General features: G+C 32.7%; 2 protein-coding genes and 3 long non-coding RNA genes across 6 annotated transcripts in view; 2 read left to right on the forward strand and 3 right to left on the reverse strand.

Moving 5' to 3' along the window:
• LOC129915456 (dynein axonemal heavy chain 7) overlaps positions 1–24,713 on the forward strand; it is a 119,538-nt gene that overhangs the window by 10,544 nt on the left and 84,281 nt on the right. The window lies entirely within an intron of this gene.
• Positions 538–24,713, reverse strand: part of LOC129915738 (uncharacterized) — a 279,418-nt gene continuing 255,242 nt past the window's right edge. The window contains exon 2 of the long non-coding RNA XR_008772362.1: positions 538–730. This is a non-coding gene — a long non-coding RNA (uncharacterized LOC129915738). The remainder of the gene's footprint in view (positions 731–24,713) is intronic.
• Positions 3,967–6,670, reverse strand: LOC129915520 (kelch-like protein 1). Its single transcript, XM_055995096.1, has 2 exons — positions 6,561–6,670; positions 3,967–6,491 (listed from the first exon to the last, which is right to left on the reverse strand). The coding sequence occupies exon 2, from the start codon at positions 6,480–6,482 to the stop codon at positions 4,707–4,709; it is 1,776 nt and encodes a 591-aa protein (XP_055851071.1). The 5' UTR covers positions 6,483–6,491; positions 6,561–6,670; the 3' UTR covers positions 3,967–4,706.
• LOC129915727 (uncharacterized) lies at positions 10,734–14,518 on the reverse strand. Its single transcript, XR_008772359.1, has 5 exons — positions 14,064–14,518; positions 13,878–13,958; positions 13,668–13,817; positions 13,439–13,585; positions 10,734–11,111 (listed from the first exon to the last, which is right to left on the reverse strand). It is a non-coding gene; the product is annotated as an uncharacterized LOC129915727 (long non-coding RNA).
• Positions 12,907–13,969, forward strand: LOC129915733 (uncharacterized). Its single transcript, XR_008772361.1, has 3 exons — positions 12,907–13,392; positions 13,454–13,805; positions 13,862–13,969. It is a non-coding gene; the product is annotated as an uncharacterized LOC129915733 (long non-coding RNA).

Consider the following 24,713-nt stretch of genomic DNA (forward strand, 5'->3'; position numbering starts at 1 on the left):
TGACTTAGTCCACTTTCATAATCATGGGCACATATATTAAATTTTTTATATCAGGGCATGCATTAGCTTATGGGGATTCATAAAATTAATATTTAAAAATTAAAAATAGCACACATTGCGAGAATCATAAAAATAATCATTTCTAAGCAAAAATTCATACAATGTCCAATAAATTCAATACTACTAAGTTAGTAACTTGTAAGTAGACCACGGTTTTTCAAAGTTCCTTGGCACCTCTTTGGTAAACTTTCAACTAACGTCTGGTATCCACTTTGTGGAGTACGGTACCACGCTTCTTTGATTCTGGCCCAAAGATCGTTTGAATTTTCGAATTTTGTTTCCCCAAGCTTAACCTTGACATCAATTTATAAATTTTCTATGGCTTTAAGATCGTGAATTTGAGATGGCTGGGTGCAAACATCGATTTTTTCGTCCGAAAACCTATCTTGTACTATTTTTGATGCATGTTTGGGTCATTGTCATGTATGAATATCTGATTAACTGGCGAGAAATATGGTTCTTTGGTATTGTAATGTAATATTAAGAAAAAAGAATTTATCAATTCTGCCATCCACCTAACCAATGGGTCCTTACCATGCCAGGAAAATGCGCCCCAGACCATCAAATCCTATCCTCCTAGTTTCATCGTCTTGAGATAATACTTTGGCTTGTCCTTTTAACATTTAGGGCGATGGAAAAATGTTTTGTCATCGGTTCCAATGCGGTTAACCTTTATTTCATCACTCATTAAAAACGGCATGTTTTTATTCAGATGTTTTTTTAGCTAAAGGGATCTTTGATGTGTCTTTTTATATCATTTGATTTTTCTTGCTTACCCGCCTATACAACTCAGCATTATAAATTATCCTTCTTAAAAGTCTGCTTGGCACTTTTTTCACCGAATTCTATATTTACTTCGGGCAAAATCGTGCGAGATGACTTAAAAGGCCCACATTTGCGTTTCATTGTGATCGCTCTATCCACTCGTATGGAAGTTTTGCGGGGAAGAAGTTAACGCAATTTAATTTCTGAGTTTAATTTCTATTCGCTCTTTCTAAATAAATGGCTTTATCCATCATTTATTTGATAAATTTCGAGTTTAAGCTAATTGACTATGAAGATCGAAAGTAATTCTCCCTTTTATCGCAGTTTAATGATTTTTCTGCCTATTTTTTCAAAAATACTTGTTAATTAAATAGTAGCAATAAAATAAATGCATTTTCGTTTACAACTTTTGAACGCGGAAGAAAAATTTAACAGTTAAACAAATGTGTGCTATTTCTGTGTCCACTAGCGAAAGGGACAGGAAAAGCATTATATTGCTAGTACAAATAAATATAGAAAATAACGGTATTTTTAAGATATTTTTGTCTCCATCACTTTAATTCGACAATATACCAAAAGAAAAAAAATTTAAAAAAGCATTCCTAATATCTAAAATTCCATTCGCATGATTTTTCTCAATAGTGTGCTATTTCGCTGTCCATGGCTGTATGTAGCTCAGATGACTACACAATATTTAAGCGGTCCGGACCCAGGGGAGGGGCTTTGGGGGCTAATGCAACTCAAGTTGAATTGAACCTGTTTTCAATCATAATAAGACTAAAAAGTAAAAAAATAAAATATATATTTAAAAAAAACTAAAAATACGCTTTTATCACGGACTAAAAACTATAAAATAATTATATTGACTTATTAGAAATGGTTAGGAAAGCGTAGAGCGCATTTTTGTTGCGTATACTTTTATAAATCTTGAACAAAGCGCTTGACGCTTTTTGATCTAACAATTTCCAATAAGTCAATTAAATTATTTTATCTTATAACTTTAAACGAGCTAAAATTGTTTATATATATGTATATATATATATAAATATATATAAAATTGGGATCTCGGAAACGGCTCTAACGATTTCGATGAAATTTTCAGGGTTTGTTCATCTAAGCGAGTAAAAAATTTTGGAAGTATTTTTGGAAAAATCCGCCCACTGCCACGCCCACTTTTTTAACATATAAGTTTTTTCAGAAACGGCTCTAACGATTTCGATGAAATTTTCAGGGTTTGTTTATCTTAGCGAGTCAAAAGTTTTGCAAGTTTTTTTTGGAAAAATCCGCCCACTGCCACGCCCACTTTTTTAACATATAAGTTTTTTCAGTAACGGCTCTAACGATTTCGATGAAATTTTCAGGGTTTGTTTATCTTAGCGAGTCAAAAGTTTTGGAAGTTTTTTTTGGAAAATCCGCCCACTGCCACGCCCACTTTTTTAACATACATATAAGTTTTTTCAGAAACGGCTCTAACGATTTCGATGAAATTTTCAGGGTTTGTTTATCTTAGCGAGTCAAATGTTTTGGAAGTTTTTTTTGGAAAAATCCGCCCACTGCCACGCCCACTTTTTTAACATATAAGTTTTTTCAGAAACGGCTCTAACGATTTCGATGAAATTTTCAGGGTTTGTTTATCTTAGCGAGTCAAAAGTTTTGGAAGTTTTTTTGGAAAAATCCGCCCACTGCCACGCCCACTTTTTTAACATATAAGTTTTTTCGGGAACGGCTCTAACGATTTCGATGAAATTTTCAGGGTTTGTTTATCTAAGTGAGTAAAAAGTTTGGAAGTATTTTTGGAAAAATCCGCCCACTGCCACGCCCACTTTTTTAACATGGAATTTTTTTTTGGTAACCACTTTAAGGATTTCGATGAAATTTTCGGAGTTTGTTTATCTAAGTGAGTAAAAAGTTTGGAAGTATTTTTGGAAAAATCCGCCCACCTCCACGCCCACTTTTTTAACATGGAATTTTTTTTGGTAACAACTTTAAGGATTTCGATGAAATTTTAAGGTTTTGGTCCCCTAGCCGAATAAAATGTTTTGGAAGTACTTTTAGAAACATCCGCTCACAGCTACGCTTATTTTTCTCACATATTAGTTTTTTGGTAATTGCTTTAAAGATTTCGATAAAATTTTGAGGGTTTTTTCCTCTAGGCAAATACAACATTTTGAAAGTATTTTCTCTTACATTAGTTTTTTTTTCGCGGAGACAGATTCAACGATTTCAATAAAATTTTGAAGGATGGTTCCATATTTTACGCATTGTTCTTTTTCTTTTTGTTACAATAACTAAACAAAAATTTTTAGATCATGACTTTTTTGATCATGTATTGAAACTTTTAAGTAATTTGTTAATTAGGTATCACACATTACCTTTGTCTTACGTTTTTCTTTTGATTAAATGCAACTATTGTTAACGTATAAAAATAAAATAACTCACAACAAGCCGACAAGGCTTAACTTGAAAAAAAGATTAACTTTATGTACACTATCCAAAACTTTCTGACCCGTAAATTAAAATTTGAACAAAAAGGGATCTCATTGCTGTAGGCATTTTCGATAATGCAGATTCCTGTAACCCTTCTATCCATTACTGATCGTCGTATGTGTATTCAAACGTAAATAAACTGGATTATAAAGTGGGAATGTGGTGTTTTGTAACCCGCGAAAAAACTGGTCATTGCAAACTCAAACCCACTCCAAAAAATTGCTGTTTACATTTGACTTTTTTCACTGAAAGTTATGACATTTAAAGATACCGAGCAAAGCTCGGTCACCCAGGTACTAGTTTTTAGTGCGTGATAAAAGCATATTTTTAGTTTTTTTTTTTAAATATATATTTTATTTTCTTAATTTTCCTACTATAAAGAAAAGTTAAGTCTATTTGTAGGTAACCTAGATAAAAAGTATTCCGAAAACAATAGAAAAAAAAAAGTTGAAGCATCGACCTGCGACCTGTAAATGCAAATAAATCATTAAATAATTTTTTTTTGAGGAAATATCAAACTTTGTTTCTTTTTTTTTTATTTTATATTTTTGAATAAATAAATGAATTCAGTCTAATAAAATTATATATAAAAAATTCTACTTAAAAATAATTTAAAAATTAGTAAATATTATTATTCTAAGTTTTTTTTTTCTTTTCTTTTTGGGTGGCTAACAAGATCAAATTGATTTTCCAACACTCACAAGATTCTCAAATTTAATATTCTACGTTACTTTGAATTTTGTGTTTATTATTTCTTATTAACTAACTAACTTATATGATATTGATTATAGATTTTTTTTTTTAGTAGATCATATGCCTTCAATAAGATTTATCATTGCGAACTTTTAGTTAGTTAGTTAGCCGCCAGGTAGGCACATTTAAAATGTTGGTTATGGCCAATCTTAATACTTTGGGTGACAGTTTTTTTTTATCTATCATCTGGTATAAATTCGACAAATAGTCGGTTGACCTGTTGCGTCAGTGTCCTAGCTGTTAGCACATTTCTTTCGTTGTAAGGCTTTCCTCGACGCTTGTCCTTGTGGATCCCAGGTAATCAAATTCTGTGACTACTTTAAAGTTAAATCTTATATCAGTCAATCGTGATGTTCTGCTCGAAGTTGATATTACATTTGAAAGGGGCTTATCATTCCGGAATTGCTTTAATATGATTTAATCTCCATTGTTGACATAAATCTTTACTATTTTTATTCTATCAAAGTCTTTAAATATCAGGAATATAGTATATATATCAATTTTAAAGTCTTGGGGTTTTTTGTGTGAAATTTCGTTCATCAGGTCTTTTTGGCAAAAGTGTTCTAGAAGACAGTCTATTTTTTAGGTCAAATAGTGCATTAAAAAAAAACCAACTCAAGCTTATAAAGCTCATATATAATTTATTTTAAATACGTTAGAGAACATGTATCACAATTTTCCACCGATAACGGACCCAATGTATTCCATCTATCTTGTTCCAAATCATATTCATCTATCTCCTCCATATCGCATATTATTATTTTATTCTTATAAACTATACTCTCAATACAGGCACTATATTTTGTTAATGCTGCCATTTCCATCCAACTATTATTCAATAAATCATAACGATATACATCATAAACATGTTCCTCATCATAACCATCATGACTAACAAAAAATCCACCAATTATATACAAATATTGTTCGGTAGCAGCAAATCCAAAATTTGTAAATAAATAACCCCATCTATTGTAATATTGTAAATTTAATAAACTTTCTTTCGATGTCCATTGATTCGTTGAAACTTGATAAGTTTGTAAAAAACCATTTTCTAAATCAAGTATATACAATATACGATTATGTGATGCTATTCCACTTGTTGAACTTAAAGGTGATAATGGTTCCAAATCTAACCATTTTTGTGATGCAAAATTATATATTTCCAATGATCTTAAATTGGATAAATCACCACCAATTGCACATAAATGACCATTTAAATCTTCTAATTGACAATATCTACGAGCTTTATTCATTGGCGGGAAATAAATCCATTCGGATGTGTCTAAATCTAAACATTCTACCGAATTTGTTCGGTAGTTATTGAAATTCGATCCACCAACTAAAATTAATTTATTATCAATTACAATTGTTGATGAATATTTTTTATCAGTCGGTGATTGAGTGTCTACTTTGGTTGACCATGAATTTAAATCTGGATTAAATGTTTTTATAATAATTTCGCTATCTCTCATACAAATTACTCCAAGTTTATGGGGTTTTTTCTTTTGTTTTTTCTTTGGTTTCTTTTTCGGTTTGGATGACGACGAAGAAGAAGCAGAATTTGATAGTTCGTTGGAACGAGTTTCGGGTAGTAAATGCCATTGCAACCAACTACAAATCAATTCGTAGCTTTCGACACTACGACAAACTGAACTTCTGTTTTTCAGAATGAACTTTGGAGTTAGAGCTTGAAAATGAACCATTGATAGAAGCTCTATAACCAAGTGCTCACGATTAGGTTTGTCATAGTTTATCCATGCTACCAAAGACATGAAAACCTGTTCCCCCAGATTTTCATGGGGATTGTTGATAAAAAGTAAATCTTTCAATTCACTTTCACTCAACTTTAACAATTCTTTCTTTTTTAATATTTTCTTAAAATTAGCATAAATACATTCTAGAGATTTGTTTGTTAATGCGGGTAGACCCAATTCATTGGCCAATTGTAGCCAATTTAATGAATTATTGGAATTTATATTTTTTTCAATTAATTCACAACAACCATAAATTAATGTGTTTATTTTTAAAATCGATGCAGTTCTTAATAAAGCTTTGACTGTTTTTATACTTAATTCAATTGAACCTTTGTACATAAAATCGATTATTAATTCCATTGTCCATGATTCGATTTCGCTAAGTTTAATAATATTTTCATTTGAATTTGTTGTGTTGACAGTTTTTTGTTGAGTTGTACGAAATAATTCTAAAAAATACTCACTTAATGAACAAAGGACTATTTTATGTGCATGAATATTTAAACAATTTGTTCCAATTATTAATAATGTATCGAATAATTCATTATCTTGATAGAATTTTAAGATTTTTTCCGATATTATTGTTGTGTGTTGGTTGCATTTGAAGATGGTTTTTTCATGATGACGAGGGGGAGGTGGCGGCGGATTTGTTGTTGACATTGTGTGGATCTTTAAAAATGGGATAAAGAAATTGTTATAATGTTTGTTTATAAAAGAGGAAAATATAATTTTATTTACGTTTTAGATAAAGATTAATCAATCGTAAACAAACAAATTTGTAAACAACAAAAATTTATTAGAAACTTCAATTTCTTCCATATAGAAAAAAATGGTAGTCGTTCTTTTTTGTTGAAGTGTCAAAAATATGTTAGGTTGCTGTCATTGATTAGATGTGTTCATTGATTTGTAGCTCTGTGTTGTTTGTTTTTTTTTTTTTTCTTAAGGTGACTACACACCACCATGATGTTTGTATAGTCGAGGATGTGCTTAGAGGATAATATAATAGGTCTGTTTGGGTACTGCCTAAAACATAAATATTTCTACTTTTTTCAACATTTTTAGCCCAAATCCTGTTTAGGTACTCTAGAATGTTGTAGTTTTGTACATTATTTCTGACAAAAGTAGAAATATTTCTGTTTTAGACAGTACCCAAACAGACCTAATATATGGAGTGCTTGTTCCTATACCTAATACAATAGGTGTGTTTTTTATTACCACCGGTCTTAACAGGACAAAAAAAACGCGTCGGGGCTTAACCTGAAATCTTGGCAGCACTCTATATTAGGGGTATTCACGATCTGGTGCAACAGGCCTAGTAAAAGTATAAAATTTTATTTTTTTACAATAGATCGTGAACGCACCTCTTCTTATCTATAGTAAATATTGAATATCAGCTTCACTCTTTTTTTTACGGAGTTGTCTTTCCACCGATGCTTCTTCTTTTTTTTCAATTTTTTTATAATTTCATTCTTTGTTGTGTTCGGGTTAATTTATTTTCACAAATTACATCAAAAGAAACAAAATAAAAAAGAATAAGAATAAAAAAGATAAACTGTTCATCATGGGCGACACGCCACGGCGAGCTGCCATCTGTCAAAAAAATTTTACACCATTGTATTTTTATTTTGCAATAGGGTTAGGGTATAGCAAAAGTGCAAGACCATTGTAAAATTTCAATCCATATTGTAATGTTTTATTCCGGGTTCACAATAAAACTTATTTAATTTCCACTTATATTTCCGTTCAAATAAGAACACACTTTATTTCAACTCAATTTACTTTTATTATTCGCTCAAACAAACACACTTTTAAATCACTTTATTTACTACTAACAATTCGCAACACTTTATTTCACTTTGTACTGTACTCTTTCACTTTCAAGATTAAACTGTCTCCGGTCGGTGTCTACGCTGCCTTTTATACCGGAATCTCGAGACTCGAGAACGTCCTCGAAGGCTCTCGTCCCTGTCTCTCGAAACTTCCTTTCCAGGAAGGGCACTTCATACTTCCAGTCTAGTGGGATATTTTGAGATGTGTTCAGTGTGGGATATTTTGAGATGTGTTCAGTGAGATATTTTTAGATGTGTTCAGTGGGATATTTTTAGATGTGTTCAATGAGATATTTTTCTTAATTACTAAAGGTCCGTTCACATTTCTACCTTTGCAGGAGTAGGTAGTGTGTTCAGACTTTTATCTTAAAAGTAGTTCAGTAATTCATCGTTACATTGCCCCCCTCTTAGGATTGTTCGTCCCGAACAACTCCATTGCTTCTATCACCATTATAACGATGTAAACGGTCACAATGAACTACCTTAAGTTTGCCTCTTACCCCTCTTTGTATACGGTAAACCACGTCGTTAATTCTGGTTATTACTGTGTAAGGGCCTTCCCAGTTTTGTTGTAGCTTCGGTGATAGTCCCTTTTGTCGGTGGGGATTGTAAAACCACACAAGTTCTCCTTCTTGAAACCCTGTTGCTGTCGCTCGTGCGTCATATCTTGTTTTCATCCTGTCACTAGACGCTTTTATATTTGTCCTTGTCCGTTGGTGAATGTCAGCCAGTGTTCCTTTCAGGTTATCTACGTACTCATCCATTTCATGTGGCTCGTTTGGAACACTTCCAAATTTTATCTCACTTGGCAGACGTATTGTTGAGCCAAATAGGACTTCCGATGGTGTATGTCCAGTAGAACTATGTGTTGCACTTCTATAAGCCATCAAGAATAATGGAATATGTCGGTCCCAGTCTCGTTGATTATCATTGACTACTTTTGACAGGTGTTCCTTAAGTGTCCTGTTAAATCGCTCAACCATCCCATCAGATTGTGGATGAAGCGGTGTTGTTCGCGTCTTCTTGATGCCAAGGAGTGAGCAAACCTCTTGAAAAATCTTAGATTCGAAGTTCCTTCCTTGGTCGGAATGAAGTTCCATGGGTACTCCGAACCTGCTCACCCAATGAAAGACAATCTTATCCACAACTGTTTTGGTTTCCTGGTTTGGAATGGCAAATGCCTCAGGCCATTTGCTGAAGTAGTCCATCACTACAAGGATGTATCGATTTCCGTTGTTGGTTTCGGGAAAAGGACCTGCTACGTCTATTGCAATTCTCTCAAAAGGTGCACCCACATTGTACTGCTGCATCTTGCTTTGGATTTTTCTAGCTGGTCCTTTGCTAGCGGCACAAGTATCACATTTTCGGCACCACTTTTCAACGTCTTCTCTCATACGTAACCAGTAGAATTGCTGTCATAGCTTTTCCAGCGTCTTGTTGATGCCTAAATGGCCTCCAGAAGTTCCACCGTGCATCTCTCGGAGAACATCATTTACCTTTGACTGAGGTACGACTAGCTGCATTACATAGGATTTACCATCTGCGGATTCCCACTTACGCCTGAGTAGCCCTTCTTGCACATGAAGTGAGTCCCATTGTGCCCAATATGCTTTTAGAGTGGGGCTTCGGTCGGAGATGTCGGCCCATTCTGGTTTCTCTTGATGTTCCTTCCATGCAAGGATGGGTTCGATGTCCGAATCTTCCTGTTGGGCCATTCTGAGTTCTTCATTACTCCAGCCGCAAATGGGATCAGCTCTCGTTCTTCTAACAGCGACAACTTCCTTTTCTTCTAGTCGTGTGCAATGTTTGCACACTGAACCAAAAAGGTACATGGAATTAATGAATATATTCATTCTATTAATGTATCGTTCATTATTATTTGTCCAATGATCCTGTTCATTAAGATAATGAACGGCCGTTCATTAAAATCAATGAACGTTCATTAATTCTATGAACCATACATAATTTCATTCATAAAATTTCGAACTTGAAATTTCGAACATATTTTAATGAATCGTTCATTAAAACAATGAACAGTGTTCATTGATTTAATGAATACGTTCATAAAAAAAAATAAATGCGTTCATTACATTAATGAACGGATTCATAGAACTAATGAACCGTTCTTAAAAATAAAAATATCCGTTCATAGAATTAATGAACACGTTCATTAAAATAATGAACCGTTCATAAAAATAAAAAAAATCGTGCATAAAATTAATGAATGCGTTCATTAAATTAATGAACGCATTCATTGAATCAATGAACCGTTCATAAAAATAAAAAAAAAACCTGCCTAAAATTAATGAACGCGTTCATAGAATTAATGAACGCATTCATAGAATTAATGAACGCCGTTCATAAAATTAATGAACGCCTTTCATAAAATTAATGAACGCCGTTCATAAAATTAATGAACGCCGTTCATAAAATTAATGAACGCCGTTCATAGAATTAATGAACGCCGTTCATTAAATTAATGAACGCGTTCATAAAAATAAAAAAACCCGTTCATAAAATTAATGAACGCGTTCGTAAAATCAATGAACACGTTCGTATTAATTTTACGAACGTGTTCATTAATTTAACGAACGCGTTCATTAATTTTATGAACACAGGCCTACGTTCCGTAACTCTTGCACCGTCATAAGTGCTCGAAAAACATTGTGAATTCGAATGAAATTTTGTACAAATTTCATTTTGATTCAAATTGTTTTTCTACAACTTATTTCCATGCAAGCGTTATAGAACGTAGGCACTGTTTTCAATAAATTTAAAAAGTTAAATTTCGTATAGTCTTATTTCTTTGTCAAAGAATTTTTAATCTCCTGTCAAGAAATTAAAAAAATCAACTGACAAATAAATTAGTCATGGAAGCTTAGCTTTCTAAATTTATTAGGTCGAGATCTGTGAAAAAGAAAGAAAAATTAATGTGAATCGCCGTTTTCAATTTTTACAAACCTGTACATTCGGTTTTTCATCTCTAATCTTCTCCTTTCTGAAATCTTAAAGGTTAAATTAAAGAAATATTTATATTTATATTAACTCTTTTATTGTTCAAATAAACCAAATGAATGGCAGGAAAAATTTTATTACATTATTTTGTAGATTTATCTTCAGATAAGAAAGTGAAACAAATTATAAAAAGTGAAATTAAGGGAAATTTGAATCAAAATAATATAAGAATTGAAATTTTATGATCTCATTTACCAAAACTAGAGCATTTGTACATACATACATTTTTTATTTGGTGTGTGGGTATTCTCACCCATTTTGTTGAGGAAGGCAATATGGTCTTCTTAAGCTTGAATTGTGTTGCCTATCCAAACGAATGAATACTGCGAGTCCTTGATGGTATGTCGTATAACGTGTTTCCTACCATCTGTGTCTTTTTTTATAACTTTTTGGAAAGGTACAAAGTATCCATGCAGAGCCCAAAGTAATGCCGCATCTTTACAGTCTGAAAAAAAGCCAACCACAGAAATACCAAAATCAGTAAGGCTTTCAACAACAATTTGGTACAATAATTATATATTTATACATAGCTATATTAAAATGTATGATAGTGTATTTTTAAGTATAAATTTATTTTTACTAATCACTTGGAATAGTAAAAAATAATAATTACAAGTTCTACTTAAAAATATTTAAACTAAGCACGAACTTTCAGATGAATCTGATGTTTTAATTTTGATTAGAACCTGTCGTATATTTTTTTTATTGACACGGTTATCAGTACAGAGAAATTTTCAAAAAAAAAAATTTTTCATTGAAAAAAATTCTAAGTCCCAATAGTATGTTAAGTTTTTTTGGCATCGAAAATTTTCTAAGTCCCCAACTAAATTTTTTCATTGAAAAATATTCTAAGTCCCAAAAAAAATTTTCATTGAAAAATATTCAAGTCCCAAAATAAGTTAAGGTTTTTTTGGCATCGAAAAGTCCCCAACAAGATTTTTTGTATTGAAAAATGTTCTAAGTCCCAAAACTAAGTTAAGTTTTTTTGGCATCGAAAATTTTCTAAGTCCCCAACATTGAAAAATATTCTAAGTCCCAAAAAAAAATTTTTCATTAAAAAATATTCTAAGTCCCAAAATAAGATAGGTTTTTTTGGCATCCCCAACAAAATTTTTTGTATTGAAAAATGTTCTAGGTCCCAAAGTGCCTAAAAGTCCTAAAAGTGCCTAAAAAAGTCATTCTTTTCAAATTTTATTAATACTCTACCGCATACGCTGCTTTCAGAAGAGAAAAATAAACTAAACCGAAGTTCAAATAATTTATTAGGATTTTTTTTAAATATTTTATGAAAAATCATATTGAAAAAGTTAATTTATTCAAGTTTAAAACATCTAAGTCAATTTTTGGCCTGTTTGCGGTAGAGTGTCAATGATAATAGGCAAGTTTATTTCAAAATACTAATGAAAATGATTGTAGATGGTAATCCTAGTTTCATTTTTTCTCAATTTAGTATATCAAAGTCTATAAACGATCAAAACCAACGCTTAAAAGTGCATAAAAAGTCATTCTATTCAAATTTTATTGATACTCTACCGCATACGCTGCTTTCAGAAAAGAAAAATAAGCTAAAAACGAAGTTCAAATAATTTATTAGGATTTTTTTTAAATATTTTATGAAAAATCATATTGAAAAAGTTAATTTATTCAAGTTTAAAACATCTAAGTCAATTTTTGGCCTGTTTGCGGTAGAGTGTCAATGATAATAGGCAAGTTTATTTCAAAATACTAATGAAAATGATTGTAGATGGTAATCCTAGTTTCATTTTTTCTCAATTTAGTATATCAAAGTCTATAAACGATCAAAACCAACGCTTAAAAGTGCATAAAAAGTCATTCTATTCAAATTTTATTGATACTCTACCGCATACGCTGCTTTCAGAAAAGAAAAATAAACTAAAAACGAAGTTCAAATAATTTATTATGATTTTTTTAAGATATTTTATGAAAATTCATATTGAAAAAGTTAATTTATTCAAGTTTAGAATATCTAAATCATTTTTTGGCCTGTTTGCGGTAGAGTGTTAATGATAATATGCAAGTTTATTTCAAAATACTAATGAAAATGATTGTAGATGGCAATCCTAGTTTCATTTTTTTTCAATTTAGTATATCAAACTCTATAAATGATCAAAACCAAACGCTTAAAAGTGGCTAAAAAAGTCATTCTATTCAAATTTTATTGATACTCTACCGCATACGCTGCTTTCAGAAAAGAAAAATAAGCTAAAAACGAAGTTCAAATAATTTTTTAGGATTTTTTTTTAAATATTTTATGAAAAATCATATTGAAAAAGTTAATTTATTCAAGTTTAGAATATCTAAATCAATTTTTGGCCTGTTTGCGGTAGAGTGTTAATGATTATAATGCAATCAAATTTTAAAATATTAATAAAAATGATTCTAGGCAGTAATTGTAGTTCTATTTCTTTGAAATGAACAGCAAGTTTGTTTTAAGTTTATACAAATTTTGAGAATGTCGTTTAACCCTTTGCTTCCTAGTGGTTTCAGCATGAAACCACGTATTAATTACTTTGTTAGTTTTTTTTTAATAAAAAATGGACTTCTCCTTTTGTACTCTCAGCTCAAAACATTCCTTATACAATGTTATTACTAGTACCATCATTATTTTTTCATATTAGTGTGTAATTAGAAAATATCAAAACTTTTTTTCAAGATATTTGTATTTTTTTCCGGGAGCAAAGGGTTAAATACATTCTTCTGGGAAGGTATCGATATAATATATAATATAAATCATAAAAAGTAGGTACATACCAGGAATTATTTTAGCAAGATTGGTGGCGGCTGGCGGGAGCAACGTGGTGGCTGGATAGAACGTGGTGTGGCAAATGACGACGACAGCGGAGGCAGACAATAATGTGGCGGATGTGGCGGCAGCGTGGTGGTGGCAACGTGATGGCACTACATATAAATATATTAATACATACGTATATATTTATAAGATAAAATGATCAATAAAAATTATAAAAAAGTAGATACATACCAGGAATTATTTTAGCGTGATGATGGTGGTGGCTGGCGGGAACAACGTGGTGGCTGGAAGGAACGTGGTGTGGCAAATGACGACAACGACACCGGAGGCAGACAATATGTGGCGGCAGCGTGGTGGTGGCAACGTGGTGTAAGAAGAGCACTAAATATATATAAATATATTAATACAATTATAACACATTTTAGGGATGAAAACACTTACCTTAAATTTTTGATGCATGAAACGACGTGATGGCAGCAGGCGACGGGCGGGCGGCGGCAAATGGGAAATCGAACAAATCTCCTATATATATGATAAAAAACAAATTATTTAACAAAATAAATGTGTACTTTTGATAAATAAATGCTTTTAAATAATAAATACTACGTAATCTAATGAAATACTTACTTTTTATTTTTGCTTCAGCTCTCCGCTGAATAGCTCCTCTTATCGATCAGACATTCACACTGTAACTGAATGGCTTGGGTTGGCTTGGGGACGCCGGCTACATCATTTAACGAAAGAAATTCTTTCGTTCTACGTATCAACAAGTAGTGTTCCCACTTTATTTTACGCGTTCTTTAAAATTTAAGTGTGAACTATGTGCAAAGAGCACAGTTAATACACAAAAGGTAATATCTTGTAAATATATGTTTTCAAAAATCGAATATCATAGATATTGTAAGAATATTGACAATCACAGTAAAAAAAAATAACTTAAAATTTTCTTTCATGTTGAAAGCACAAACAGATGAAACGACACCAAAAAATAAGTACTAAAGGGGTTTTCACATTCAACAACATTTACATCTCCTTGTGTCGTTAACTACTGTTCACATTGATACGAAGGGTTGTTCAACCGAGATAAATGTTTGTGTGAGCAAGAAAACTTTGAAAATGAGAACAAAACACAAAACTACTTAATATGTACAAACACAAAAAAATACACAAGGTAATAAGCCCCGTCTTATTTGATTCCCCAACTCGGTTAAAAAAAAATGATATTTCGACACCTGTCAAATGTGGTCTCAAAACATTTTATTCTCATACTCATAAAAAGGGTTATTTTGAAACCTGCAAACTGAATAAAATTATTACTTTAGTAAAAAGTTAAATGATATGAAAATCTTGTTCATAATTTGATACACTTTTTAAAAGTGTGATCACTGCAACATGCAAGTTGCCCTTCGTTAAATTTTAATGAACGGTTCATTAAATCAATGAACACGTTCCTAAATCTATGAACACACTCATAAAATTCATGAACACGCTCACTTCCACAATAAATGTATTCTTTAAATGATATGAAAACCTTGTCCATAATTTGATACACTTTTTAAAAGTGTGATTACTAAAACATGCAAGTTGCCCTTCGTTAAGTTTTGATTAACTATACATTGAATTTATGAACGGTTCATTAAATCAATGAACACGTTAATTAAATCTATGAACACGTTCATTAAATCTATGAACACGTTCATTAAATTCATGAACACGCTCACTTCGACAGTAAATGTATTCGTTAAATATGAATCTTAACGAATAATTGAAATAATGAATGGTTCATTAAAATAATGAATGGTTTATTAAGTTTTGGCGCCTTTTTAAAAGAAAAAAAGATTTATTTTATTTTCGTCATATCTTTTCTATTTTTGCTTTTTTTGAAAAATTGTCATATATAAAAGATGTAGATTTTTTAATTTCCGACAGAATTTATTAAATAAGTTTTTTTGATTTTCGCTTTCGTTTAGAAGTTGTAGCGACTTTTGTGAAATAAAACATCTCGCAAACAAAAAGACATGAATTTTTTTCTTTTTTCGTCATATCTTTTCTATTTTCTCTCTCAAACAAAAAGACATGAAATTTTTACTTTTTTCGTCATATCTTTTCTATTTTTGCTTTTTTTGAAAAATTGTCAGATATAAAAGATGTAGATTTTTTAATTTCCGACAGAATTTATTAAATAAGTTTTTTTGATTTTCGCTTTCGTTTAGAAGTTGTAGCGACTTTTGTGAAATAAAACATCTCGCAAACAAAAAGACATGAATTTTTTTCTTTTTTAGTCATATCTTTTCTATTTTCTATCTCTCAAACAAAAAGACATGAAATTTTTACTTTTTTCGTCATATCTTTTCTATTTTTGCTTTTTTTGAAAAATTGTCATATATAAAAGATGTAGATTTTTTAATTTCCGACAGAATTTATTAAATAAGTTTTTTTGATTTTCGCTTTCGTTTAGAAGTTAAAGCGACTTTTGTGAAAAAAAAACATCTCTCAAACAAAAAGACATGAAATTTTTACTTTTTTCGTCATAACTCTTTTATTTTTGCTTTTTTTGAAAAATTGTCAGATATAAAAGTTGTAGATTTTTTATTTTCCGACAGAATTTATTAAATAAGTTTTTTTGATTTTCGCTTTCGTTTAGAAGTTGTAGCGACTTTTGTGAAATAAAACATCTCGCAAACAAAAAGACGTGAATTTTTTTCTTTTTTCGTCATATCTTTTCTATTTTCTATCTCGCAAACAAAAAGACATGAAATTTTTACTTTTTTCGTCATAACTTTTTTATTTTAGCTTTTTTTGAAAAATTGTCAGATATAAAAGTTGTAGATTTTTTAATTTCCGACAGAATATATTAAATAAGTTTTTTTGATTTTCGCTTTCGTTTAGAAGTTATAGCGACTTTTGTGAAAAAAAAACATCTCTCAAACAAAAAGACATGAAATTTTTACTTTTTTCGTCATAACTTTTTTATTTTTGCTTTTTTTGAAAAATTGGCAGATATAAAAGTTGTAGATTTTTTAATTTCCGACAGAATATATTAAATAAGTTTTTTTGATTTTCGCTTTCGTTTAGAAGTTATAGCGACTTTTGTGAAAAAAAAAACATCTCTCAAACAAAAAGACATGAAATTTTTACTTTTTTCGTCATAACTTTTTTATTTTTGCTTTTTTTGAAAAATTGTCACAAATAAAAGTTGTAGATTTTTTAATTTCCGACAGAATATATTAAATAAGTTTTTTTGATTTTCGCTTTCGTTTAGAAGTTATAGCGACTTTTGTGAAAAAAAAACATCTCTCAAACAAAAAGACATGAAATTTTTACTTTTTTCGTCATAACTTTTTTATTTTTGCTTTTTTTGAAAAATTGGCAGATATAAAAGTTGTAGATTTTTTAATTTCCGACAGAATATATTAAATAAGTTTTTTTGATTTTCGCTTTCGTTTAGAAGTTATAGCGACTTTTGTGAAAAAAAAAACATCTCTCAAACAAAAAGACATGAAATTTTTACTTTTTTCGTCATAACTTTTTTATTTTTGCTTTTTTTGAAAAATTGTCAGATATAAAAGGTGTAGATTTTTTAATTTCCGACAGAATATATTAAATAAGTTTTTTTGATTTTCGCTTTCGTTTAGAAGTAATAGCGACTTTTGCAAAATAAAACATCTCACAAACATTGAATTAGTGAATGTGTATTGATTCTAATGAATGGCGTTCATTGTTTTAACGAACAGGTTCATAGAATCTTTTATCAAAAATTTTCTCGGATATTTATGAACGGCTGTTCATTGAATTAATGAATGGTTCATAGATTTTAATGAATGGCGTTCATTGTTTTAACGAACAGGTACATAGAATCTTTTATCAAAAATTTTCTCGGATATTTATGAACGGCTGTTCATTGAATTAATGAATGGTTCATAGATTTTAATGAATGGCGTTCATTGTTTTAACGAACAGGTTCATAGAATCTTTAATCAAAAAAGTGTATCGGATAACAGGTTCGTGTATAGGATATTTATGAACGGCTGTTCATTGAATTAATGAATGGTTCATTGATTTTAATGAATGGCGTTCATTGTTTTAACGAACAGGTTCGTGTATCGGATATTTATCTTTTATCAAAAAGTGTCTCGGATATTTATGAACGGCTGTTCATTAAATTAATGAATGGTTCATAGATTTTAATGAATGGCGTTCATTGTTTTAACGAACAGGTTCATTGGGATAATGAACAGATTTTTTTATGAACGGCTATTCATTGAATTAATGAACGTTCATAGATTTTAATGAATGGTATTCATTGTCTTAATGTACAGGTTCATTAATTCAATGAATAGCCGTTCATAAAAAAAATTTCAGACAAAAACGGATTTTAATGAACGAGATTAATGAACGTTCATAGGTTCATAATTTTATTTTTAATGAATCGTTCATTGAATTAAGGGATGGTGCATTAATTCCGTGAACCGTACATTAATTTCAAGTTAATGAACGCCGTTCATAAATTTTATGTACAATTTTTTTTTCAGTGCAGTCTTGCTTGCACGGGCGTCGAGATAATGCGTCTGCATTTGAATGCAGTTTTCCTCTTCGATGTTGAATCTGACATTGATACGTCTGAAGTATCTCGATCCATCTTGCTACTTGACCCTCTGGATTTTTGAAGTTCAAAAGCCAATTTAGTGCACCATGATCTGTGCGAAGAAGGAACTTCTGTCCATAGATGTACTTATGGAAGTGCTTTGTTGCCAATACCAGAGCTAGAAGTTCCCTTCTGGTCACGCAATAGTTTCTTTCTTGTTTCGAGAGTACCTTGCTGAAATAGGCAACGACCTTTTCTTCTCCGTCATGAACTTGCGATAAAACAGCACCAACTCCAACATTACTTGCATCTGCATCAATGATGAATTGTTTGCCTGGAGTCGGATAGGCCAGCACAGGAGCTTCACATAACCGCAGCTTCAGTTCCTGAAAGCTTTTCTCACACTCACCTGACCATTTAAAGGGTTTACCCTTCTCCGTAAGTTGGTGCAAGCTTTTGGCGATTCTCGCAAAATCCTTCACAAATCGTCGATAGTACGTTGCCAGACCGAGGAAACTCCGAAGTTGATGCTTGTCCTGAGGGGTTGGCCAGTTCTTCACAGTGTCAACCTTTTCAGGATCAGTCTTCACTCCTTGGGATGAGATGATATGCCCCAAATATTTAACCTCGGTCTTGAAAAGTGCACATTTCTTTGGATTCAACTTAAGATGTGCTTCTCGTAGCCTTTGGAATACAGCCTTTAGGTTTTCACAATGGTCATCAAATGTTTTCCCGTAAACGATGACATCATCCAAATAGACTAGGCAAGATTTCCAGGTTAATCCATTTAAAACGCACTCCATTAAGCGCTCAAAAGTAGCTGGGGCATTGCATAGCCCAAACGGCATGACATTAAACTGCCACAGACCATTTCCTGTGGAGAAAGCCGTCTTCTCCCGATCTTCTGGATGGATTTCTACCTGCCAGTAGCCACTCTTCAAATCCAAAGTCGAAAACCATTGTGCTCCTTCCATTGCATCTAGAGTATCGCTGATTCTTGGCAGTGGGTAGCTGTCTTTCTTCGTCACATCATTCAGCCTGCGGTAGTCGACACAAAATCGAGTGCTTCCATCCTTCTTTTTGACGAGAACTACCGGTGATGCCCAAGGGCTTTTGGAATTTTCGATTAGCCCGTCTTTCTTCATTGTTGTTATCATTTCTTCAACTTCACCTTGTTTGGCCAACGGGAGACGTCTTGCTGGTTGACGAATCGGCCTAGCATCTCCTGTATCGATTCGATGCTGCACCAGTTGTGTCCGGCCGTATTGCCCGCTGGGTGAAGAGAAAATATCAGCATATTCGTGAAGAAGACTTCCCGCAACATTAAGCTGATGTTGACTCAAGTTGTCTGATTTGAGAATTTGTTTCTTTAGTTTCTCCGAGTTCATAGTCATCTGTGTATCCACCTCGTTGATCTTAGTTATTGCGGCCACAGATTCACATTGCCCAACAACTTCTCCTTTCTTAAGCTTGATTGGGTACGGTTTGATGTTAAGTATGCGTACAGGTACCATGTTGTTCTTTGGTGCCACAAGAGTCTTCCCGATGATGATGTTTTGGGAACTTTGTTTAACTTCTGGCTCAACCATGAGGTATCGATGGCTTCCAATATTCCCCTTTAGTTTCGTCCACACAAAAACTTCTGAAGAAGGAGGCAGGCACATGTCTTCTTTGATGACAGTTCTAATTGTTGTTGAATTTTCGTTGCCATAGACCATTGGGATCTCCACATTTCTGTATTTCAGGACTTGATTACCTATATCCAAAATGATTTCATGGTCCTTCATGAAGTCGATTCCAATGATGCACTCGTCACATATATCTGCCACCAAAAACACATGCGAAAACTCTAGTTCTGCCATACGGATCGTAAGACGAACTTCACCGTACACCCTTGCTGCTTCTCCTGTGGCTGTCTTCAGACGGTAGCTGTTGGTGTTATGTAGCCATGTCATCTTCACCAAGTCTCTTCGTACAATAGAGGCGGTGGCACCGGTGTCAATTGTAGCCACGTGTTGTTTGTTGTTTATGGTCGCCTCCACTGTCAGACTTTTGTTGTCTCGTTTACTCTGTGAGACTTGAATTGTGGTTCTGGGGCCATCGATACCAGATACCAGATTTCCCGAATGGGAAACAAGATGAGCATGAGTGTTAGTTGTATCGCTTACCTGTTGTTGGGCAATATTCCTGTTTCCACAGTGTTCGCAAGCAGTTCTTCTTGGTGGCAATCTGCACTGCCGCTGGAGATGTCCTGTCTTGTTACAGTTCCAGCATCGAGCAGCTCCGTCTCGCTGGTTTCTTTGGAACGCGAGTTTTTGACAAGAGCATTCCTCCACTGCAACTTCTCTTACCCGATGAACGCCTTGAGAAGCCTGTTCTGCTGCTTCCATAGTCAGTGCAAACGCTAATGCTTCAGGAAGGGAACGTTTTCCAGCTGTTCGAATTGCTCGCTGAAGATTTATATCAGATACAGCACGTACAAAGGCTTCTGTCGCAAACTGATTGATAATGTCGTCTCCTGCTGTCGGATATGCCAGATGAGCCAACCTTTCAATATCTGCTTGAAGTTGTTGCAGAGTTTCTCCTCTTTTCTGGACTCTTGTATTGAGTTGGACGCGGAAGACTTCCTGCATATGGCCATCTCCAAAGCGTTTTTCAATGAACTGGACAAGAGCGTTAAAGTTACCATTCTTTTCTGGTGGTAACGTTTGTAACAACTCAGCAGCAGGACCTCTAAGAGCAAGAGTCAGCGCTATACATTTGTCTTCGTCATCCCAGCCATTTGTTGTTGCAGCTGCCTCAAACTGTTTCTTGTAGATCGACCAAGAACTTTGTCCATCAAATGTTGGTGGATGCATTTCCTTCTTCTTTGGGTACTCACCAGAACTTTCTCGAATCTTAATTTTCCGAACCTTGTCAAGTTCCTCAGTAATACTTTGCATTTTAACTTCCATTTTTTCAAACTTGTCATCCACTTTCTCGAACTTTCCTTCTACTTTCTCGAGTTTTTCTTCAACTTTCTCGAACTTTTCTTGAGATTGCTTTTCAACGCATTTGATGGAAGCATCAATAGCAACGAACTTGTTCTCGATCGCGTCAAGCTTACCTTGGATGATGTTTTTCTGTTCATCTAATTTTTCGAGAAGATTCTGTTGTTCACTCTTTTGCTCGGTACGTTGTTTTTCCATTTGTTCGAGAACACTCTGTTGTTCACTCCTTTGCTCGGTACGTTGTTTTTCCATTTGTTCTCTCTGTTCCTTGCGTTGTGTCTCAATTTGTTCTTTCTGTTCTTCAAATTTTGCAAGGAGAACAGCCATCATGGATGACATATCGGAACTAGTACTTACTCGTTCTTCTATCATTTCAACCTCGAATTGAAATGTATCCAAATCTTCGTTTTTCTGGGTTAAATAATCCTGTAGACGAATAATGAGATCATTTTTCGATCCAGCAGTAGGAAGACTTCGCTTAGTCAATTCCGCCTTCAACTCAGTCAAACTTAACTGATTTAGTGTTTTACCCATTTTAACTTTTCAAAACGCGAGCACTTTTACTTATTTCAAAATGTTTTACACTTTGTTTATTGTTAAAACACACGCGCACTTTTTATTTTATTCGCGAAATTATCTGATTCGCACAAATAAATAAGTTTTATCCCACTTCTGACACCAATGTAATGTTTTATTCCGGGTTCACAATAAAACTTATTTAATTTCCACTTATATTTCCGTTCAAATAAGAACACACTTTATTTCAACTCAATTTACTTTTATTATTCGCTCAAACAAACACACTTTTAAATCACTTTATTTACTACTAACAATTCGCAACACTTTATTTCACTTTGTACTGTACTCTTTCACTTTCAAGATTAAACTGTCTCCGGTCGGTGTCTACGCTGCCTTTTATACCGGAATCTCGAGACTCGAGAACGTCCTCGAAGGCTCTCGTCCCTGTCTCTCGAAACTTCCTTTCCAGGAAGGGCACTTCATACTTCCAGTCTAGTGGGATATTTTGAGATGTGTTCAGTGTGGGATATTTTGAGATGTGTTCAGTGAGATATTTTTAGATGTGTTCAGTGGGATATTTTTAGATGTGTTCAATGAGATATTTTTCTTAATTACTAAAGGTCCGTTCACATTTCTACCTTTGCAGGAGTAGGTAGTGTGTTCAGACTTTTATCTTAAAAGTAGTTCAGTAATTCATCGTTACAATATATTTTGTTGTTGTAGTGTTGCAAGATTTTACACTTTTGCACTTTTGCAATGATACTAGACCAGTTGCATCGGATCGTGAATACCCCTATTGAATGTTCCCATGGTATAAAAAGAGAAGGTATGATCATTAGAAAAAACTCAGTATCGAGAACTGTCAAAACTTATGGCTACTTAAGGTTTTGACAGCCCAGCCCATTGAAATTGTTGTTGTAAACAAATTTGTCTTGGAAATTGTTGTTGCTTTTGACTTTGCCAAATGCCAAACGTCAAAACCTTATTACCCCATTTTGTAAGATGGCGGCTCTTATGATCATAGCTTGTCTTTTTATAACATGGAATGTTCCGAAAACAGCAGACACAACAAAAATTTAGAGTTGTCATATTTTTCGCTTTTGTCATTTTCTTGTATTTTGCATGTATGTTTTACAAAGAGATACAAAAATGTATGCTAGCAAAACTATTTTAATACATTTTGTCCTTCCAAACGTGAGTTTTCACGTTTTTAAACAAATTCTAAACAATTTATGAAAAAATTAGTTTGGTAGCACATATTTAAAGCTCTTCAAAAAGTTAAGCCCAGAGAAATCTCCGGGCTAAACAACTAAGCCCAAGGGGCTAAGGTGTTGTTGTATTTAACATGTAAATTGCTTAGCCCAGAATGCGTTTTTTTGAAGAGTTTTAAATCTGTGCTACCAAACTAATTTTTTCATAAATTGTTTAGAATTTGTTTAAAAACATGAAAACTCACGTTTGGAAGGACAAAATGTATTAAAATAGTTTTGCTAGCATACATTTTTGTATCTCTTTGTAAAACATACATGAAAAATACAAGAAAATGACGAAAGCGAAAAATATGACAACTCTAAATTTTTGTTGTGTCTGCTGTTTTCGGAACATTCAATATACAGTGCTGCCAAGATTTCAGGTTAAGCCCCGAGGCGTTTTTTTTGCCCAGTTTAGACCGGTGGTAATAAAAAACACACCTATTGTGTCAACTGCCAATATCAGTAATGCCAAATATTTTTGATGAAACTTGGCGTGGAATTTAGAAATAGAGTCATGGCTAAAACAGATGTGCGGCACATCTGCACGCATCGCTGCATGCAGCGCTGCACCTAAAATACATGTGCCTATTTCTGTCAAAAAAAAAGTTGATGACCTTGATATTTATTAATATTTTTTTTTTTGTAAGAAAACGATAAAAATTAATTATACGCGGTTAAAATGGAAGAAATAATTGAATTTATAAAACGAAACAAGATGGCTAAGTTTGTTTTTATGAATTCAATTAAGAAAATCAGAAAATGAGTTTAAAAGAAAAAACAAAACAAATTTAATTTCGTTCAAGATTTCGTTAACGAAATTTAATATGGAAAATTTCGTTTCGCATCAGCAGCGTACCAGTCTTTAAATACAACAAACATCATCTTAACCCCGTGGGCTTAGTTGTTTAGCTTGGAGATTTCTCTGGGCTTAACTTTTTGAACAGTTTTAAATCTGTGGTAACAAACTAATTTTTTCATAAATTGTTTAGAATTTGCTTACAAATTCTGACGTTTGGAATAATAAAATGTATTTAACTAGTTTGACTTAATAATCAAGCTTGGACATTTATGCTATTTGAAGTGATAAAGTTTTTGATTTTGTTAATGAATTTTTTGGTATAATTACAATGGTCACTTTTTGCAAAAGGGGAAATTTAACTGCACCGCACTAGTTAGAAGGAGTAGAAAGATAGTAAAGAATTTTTTGTTGGTACAGTGAATTGAGAATAAGATGATTATTATCTCATAGGTACATATAGTCCCACGGGTGGCTTCGAAGCTGGGGGATAAAGAAAAGAATGCTGCCTGAGGTAGGGCTCGAACCCACACCTCCAGGTTAGCAGTCAAGCACTACATTGACTGCACTTTTTTTCTTTTGGTGCGCTATGTTTTTGGAAAAACTACAAAACTTATTTTTAAAATCAAAAACTAAGCTTTCTTTCATTATTTTAAATTTTGCGGTTAGAAAAAATATACAAAATGTCACAAAATGAGTTTGAAACATTTGCAAAAAGTGGCCGTTGAACTTATATCTTGAAACAGAAAATTAGTTTTTGTTTTATAATTTCGATAAGAAATTGTATTAAAGAGCTATACAAACTCTTCCGAAACTATCTGTTAAATCTCAAAGCTTGAAAGGGTGAACGAAAAATACAAATTCAAACGAACATGATAGACGAAAAACCCATTTGAATTTTGTGGAAAATATCGCTGAAAACGAAACGGACTTTTTGGTTAGTAGGTAAATTAACCAAAACTATTTATATTTTGTTTATTTGTATTCGTTTTGTTTTGTGCTAGGTTTTTTTTTGTATTATTTTATTTTAAAAATAAACATAATTAACGAGCTGAAGAAATGTTTGCATCAAGTTGTAACTATAATTTCTTGCACGTTGTTCATATATACGGCGGTGGCGTATACGTACTTTTT

The sequence above is a fragment of the Episyrphus balteatus genome, chromosome 1, assembly GCF_945859705.1.
Source record: "Episyrphus balteatus chromosome 1, idEpiBalt1.1, whole genome shotgun sequence".
Taxonomy (NCBI): Eukaryota; Metazoa; Arthropoda; class Insecta; order Diptera; family Syrphidae; genus Episyrphus; species Episyrphus balteatus.

Coding starts and splice junctions, on each gene's coding strand:
- LOC129915520 (XM_055995096.1), bottom strand. CDS start 6,482: ATGTCAACAACAAATCCGCCGCCACCTCCCCCTCGTCATCATGAAAAA.